Source organism: Eucyclogobius newberryi, unplaced genomic scaffold, assembly GCF_026437365.1.
Source record: "Eucyclogobius newberryi isolate DKJ021-1_F unplaced genomic scaffold, fEucNew1.0.hap1 SCAF_17, whole genome shotgun sequence".
NCBI classification, from domain to species: domain Eukaryota; kingdom Metazoa; phylum Chordata; class Actinopteri; order Gobiiformes; family Gobiidae; genus Eucyclogobius; species Eucyclogobius newberryi.
The window spans coordinates 26,760,571-26,766,020 of NW_027315801.1; the positions used below are offsets into that span (position 1 = coordinate 26,760,571).

A 5,450-nucleotide genomic window follows, 5' to 3' on the forward strand; every position below is an offset into this window, starting at 1 on the left:
AGCATAGAAGTCCAGGGGCTGTTGCCATGTTTCACAGAGGAGAAGCAGATCAATGTTATTGTCCAGTAGCAGTTCAGATATAACAGGTGATTTGTTGGCGAGGGAGCGGCAGTTCAGCAGTGCAAGGGAGATGGATGGGGGCGCGGAGATGGATGGGGGCGCAGGGGTGGGGGGGCGGAGGTTGCTGAGGTTGGCAGTGCGGCAGGTGGGGGTGACAGGGGGGCGAAAACTAGTCCAGAGTGAGGGGATAGGTGAGCCGTCGTTGGAGTGTTGGTTATGGGAGAGACCAGAGCCCCTGTGGATGTAGCGGGGCCGGCGAAGGATCCCAGCTGAGCTAGCTGCAGAGGCAGCAGCAGCTGGGAGACGGTGGTTATGGTTGAGGAGGTGAAGGTCAGCAGCGGTGTAGGTGAGTAGGCGAGAAGTTGGTGGAGCGGTGGCCTGGAGGCGTGGGAGTGATAGTTCGAGGAGGAGATGGAACGTAGCAGCAGATGAGAGTAATCCAGTTAGAATGTTGGCGGTGGCTAGAGGCTGGTTAACTAGAAGCTGGTGGGCAGAGAGTTGTGAAAAAGCAGCAGTGGACCGGGTGTTGAAGCTGGTGGAGTGAGTGGCGTTGGTTGCCCCAGACCTTGTCTGCACGGCAGGGAGGCCCCGCGATACCATGACGGACCTCCGCAGGTGTTAAGCCAGCTGTTAGCTGGCGGCTAGGGCAGTAGATAGTCCAGGAGTGAGGGAGGAGATGAGCGATGGACGGTGCAGTAATGTCCGATGAAGTTAAGGAACAGGGATGTAGACAGAAGACAACACAGAGACGCGGGAACAAAACAAAACAATGGAAACGACTAACAAAACAAAGACGTTGGGACAGAAGCGGCAGTCCACATACCAGACGCCGGCGTTGCTCTAGCCCAATCAAGACGCATTTGAGTCCAGTTTTGTGACCAGATCGCCCCCGTCTGTGGAGCGGGGAAAGCAGAGAAACGGGGCTGTACCTTGGTTGTATGGGGCTGCTTTTCTCCGGGTGGAGCCGGTGCCCCGCTCTCCGTGTCTGCTCCTGTGGCGGGCTGGGGCCACACCTTCGCCCAGGTACAGACCTCCGGGGCGGCGGGTGCGGGAGTGCGGAGCCGGTGTTCGGGCGTGGAAACGCCGGTGCAGCGGAGGAGAAGCGGCGCCGCTCGCTTGTGGTGCGTGCGGCTCGTGGCGGTGCGTGCCGCTCGTGGTGGAGCCGGTGATCGGACACGGAAACGCCGGTGCAGCGGAGGAGAAGCGGCGCCGCTCGCTCGTGGTGCGTGCGGCTCGTGGTGGTGCGTGCCGCTCGTGGTGAATGCAAATTCAATATGTGTATATGTATGTACAAATCAACCTAATTTCTGTAACTTTTTACAGAATTTACATACATTTAATTTTACTGTGGGGATCCTGAGCCGCTTGTATGGTTACTTTTGTGGTCCCGGCCTGAAATGTTTGGGAACCCTTGGTCTAAACTATAGACTACATCAGAATGTAAAAGAGAATATTCCTGTGTGCAATCGCCTCGAGTCACTTGTTTCTTTTTGATTCCCTGTTGCAGCTCAAGATGGACAACGTGTTTGACGTGTTGTGTGTGGCCGATATGTATCTGCTGCCGGGCCTGAAGCGCCTCTGTGGAAAGACTCTGGGTCAGGCTTTGAGAGTAGACAACATCATCTGTTTGTGGAAAACAGCTCGGCTCTTTCACCTCTCACGACTCGAGGATCAGTGCACCGAATACATGGCCAAGATCATTGAGCATGTATGGATTAGACACATGGATTTATATTAGCTCTGGCGTTCATAAATCTCTCAAAGCACTCAAAATGTATTCACACAGGAAGAAAATTCAGAGTAAATTTTAATAGAGATTATTAATTATTATATAGATATTATTATAGTATTAAAATGATTGTGCTCTGTGAAGTTGGTTCAACCTAATTACGGTGTAGTTTTATGTGCCAAAACATAACATTTTATTTTCAGACCCTGATGCTTTGTCTATCACCTTAAACAACCTATGAATGTATCTTCTGCAGCTGGTTCTTGACCCTGAATTTGCTGAGCTCATCAAAGAGGATGCGGCGAGTGTGAAGGGGCGACACGAGACTGATTCTGTGCCTCTGGTGGACGACATCCGTTATCACATCTCCAGCAACGTGCAGACCTACAGCGCCATTGAAGAGGCCAGTCAGAAGCACATGGCCCTGGAGCAGCTTTTGTGCGACATTAATATTGAATGTTGAAGACTATATGTTTTTTTTTTAATTATATTTAACATTTCTTTTTGATGAAGGTTTGTGTGACTATGAATTTGCAAACCTCAGATTTACTTTTTTCATGAATTTATAAACATTCATGAGCCTTTAGTTAACATCAGATTCATTATGTCAAATTAAGGTGACATATTTTAGTTTTCATTTAGCTTGATCATATAAGGTGAAAAGGTTTGTTACTGTTTTTTAAGAGACCAGGACTGAAAGTCAACACAATCTAATATGTAATAAATATAACTTTGTTTATAAATGTGTTCAGCATAAGCACTGAAGCATGAATGCAGTCCGTCCCCTAAAAGCAGCGATACAATGAGTGTGTATTTTTTATTTTTGGTGACGAAGGATGTGTATTTTCATTATTTCCATGTCAGTTTTAACAGAATGGCGCCTGTTATCAAAATGTCTTCCATTTTATGTTGGTCATGTGTTGTTAGAATAGCTAATAAACTAACTAATGTAAATAAAGCATGTTACATTAAAGATAATGCATTATCTTTGTACCACATGTAATAATGCATGCATAAACGGGAGAAAGAAGATCTCATTGTTCAGGGCAAGGGTGGATAGAATTAGGAATTAGGAGTGTACATGAGGAGGGCTCATATAGACTACTCATTGATGTAGAAGTGAAGTCACAGAGGACAGATGGTCTAAACATGAAAAAATGAGAGCAACCAGTGTGAACAGCAGAAGGGAGAAAAGGATGCAGAGGACTGGGTTTGGACACTCCGGCGTCCCCTGGGCCCTGAAGGGAAATATGGGAGAAAAAAGATAACCCTGATTTTTTCATCACCCTGATCACCCTGAAGTCAAAAGCTTATATCAAAAGCTATAGGAGGGCAGTGGGTAAAGTCTGAGTAGAATAAAGAACATATAGGCTATCATAGAGAAATCAAACCATCATCGCATCAGATCAAGAGTCACACTTGTTTTGGCTGTTGTTAGCATGTTATTGTTATTATGTTATAGGTGTTGTCCAATTTCTTCTGTTAGTGTGGCGGCCTGAGGGTGGCGCCATTTCACAGCTTTCTAAACGGGTTTGTATTTGACTCTCAGTCTCTTTGCTTGTGGCTAAAATGTCATTAACGGAACATTCATACACATTTAAACAGAGTACAATTGCTTGAACAATAATCTAAGTTTATTTTAATAGTGAGTCATAGTTTGAATTTCCTTACCTTTTTCATACCGAGCAGGTCTGTCGCTTTAAAAGAAGAAAAATGATAAATCATTTCAGCAAAGGGTTAGGGTTAGGTTGTTGTTGTAATTTTATTCAGAACACTATATAATATATTTGTACAGGTGTACAGTCATTATTGCAATTTAATTAGAATGGCAAACATCAAATAAATCATTGAAGCATTACTTTGTACCAAATTATAGCTGACAGAGCTCATTTTTTTCTGCAGTGCACAGACACAAAAGCATATGCAGAATTGGCATAAAACAATGTAATATAGGCTACATAATTAGTAGTTTAGTCATTTCATTATAAAAACTACCATAAAAACAACATCTCTTTCCCCTTAACACCCTACACTGTGACAAACAAGTACTTCTGTTTTTTTATTTGGAAATAAAACAAATTTACTAACGTTGATTTAAACTGTGTCAGCAATTTGTTCCATTGTGTTATTTGACAGAGAATGCTGATTGGCCTATTATTGTCCAGTGTAACTTGCACTGACCAGTGTCCATGTTTCAAATATTGATAATCCACCATTATCAGCCTCAGCTTGTAAAAACACATGCTTTAAAAGGTGGTGATGAAAATGTTATTTCTCCTTATCATCTGAAGCAACATTGGAATCCATTAGCTCTGCAGAGCTCCCCAAACTGTGAGGCGTTGAAATGTTAATGCAAACAAAAGGGAGCATCACAAAGGGAATAATGAGGTTAATCTGGGACAGGAAGCTGCAGAAGAAAGGAAATCCTTTTTAGCATCTTTGAAACCAACATAATAGTGTGCCTGTCCTAACTTTAGTTATATAATAGAAAAAGCATAAAGATAAAAGACACATTATGGTCTGCAAATGGATCCAGAGTTTACAGGTTTGCCAAATGTGTTTCTCTCTCCTCATTTCAGGGCAGAATAACAATGTAAATGAAGGTAGTCTCAGTTTTTAAATAATCATTCTATGCTTTTTTGTTGAAGGGAGACACTGTTTCGTTACGTTCATCAGTTCAGGATTAACCCTGGCAAAGGAGAGCATAGTTAAGCCTGTATTTAGCCACAGTGTGACCTGTGCGGGCATTAGCTCTCAGGACACATACCTCTACTACTAGCCTTAAATCTAAAAACAAAAGAAACGTTTGAATTGACTTCTTAAGACATTCTTTGTGGGAGATTCCTAAAGTAGTTGTGGCAGTAGTATATTGTTGTTGTTGTTTTATTTTAATCACATTCATTATTCAATGGTAATAATAGCCAACATATAGCAATAGTAGAATAGTAGCAAAAGTAGTTTGTTTTTTATTTAATTTACATGCAATAACCACTCAGAAATAGTTTTTACCACAGCTCTTCGAGGTGTACTTTTTTCACTTCTGTTTTACCACACAAGCTGATGTTTCGCATTTAAATGTTGGGTCTTAGGGGCATGAGTCAGTCCACGGTGACTCATGTCCCCTCAGTGTGTCCAGCTCTTATGTAAGGAATGGCACAGTAAACACTCCAGCTAAAACAGCGCCGAACAGAGCTCTTTATCGGATTGGAGCCTGTGCGGAATGAATGGGCCCTTTATCCATTTTTCTCATCTCTATAACGTGCAAAGAACCAGCCACGCAGATTCACAAGCCATACAGTGCTTGGGCCAGTCCCAAGTCCTGCAAAACAATATAATAAATCAGACTAATCAATGTAAAGCAGGTAAGAATTCTTCTCACAGTGGTTGTATTGTAGTACTATAATCATACGGTTGGACTTTGTCATCAATATGACCTGCTTTAGTCAAATTAGTTGTTGTAATTGAGTAGTTTTTTTCCTTCCTACATCCAGTAACCAAGATGAGTTGTGTAATTTTCCAGTAGACAGTACGTGGATGACATTGTTGTTAGTGCCACGGTCAGAAGCTTGCACTTAACATAGCCTGGGTAATATGGGATTAAGCTGTGCATTCTCTCCTTGAAGAATTAGCCAACGTCACACTGACAGGCAGGCCGGGGGGC

At 43.1% G+C, this 5,450-nt stretch overlaps 1 protein-coding gene across 1 annotated transcript in view; it reads left to right on the top strand.

The window, feature by feature from the left end:
• Window positions 1-2,767, top strand: part of abtb1 (ankyrin repeat and BTB (POZ) domain containing 1) — a 15,510-nt gene extending 12,743 nt beyond the window's left edge. Inside the window, exons 11-12 of the mRNA XM_072449728.1 lie at window positions 1,568-1,768; window positions 2,046-2,767. Coding sequence (XP_072305829.1) covers window positions 1,568-1,768; window positions 2,046-2,252 — 408 coding nt within the window. The 3' untranslated portion in view covers window positions 2,253-2,767. The remainder of the gene's footprint in view (window positions 1-1,567; window positions 1,769-2,045) is intronic.
• Window positions 2,768-5,450: the final 2,683 nt, after the last annotated feature.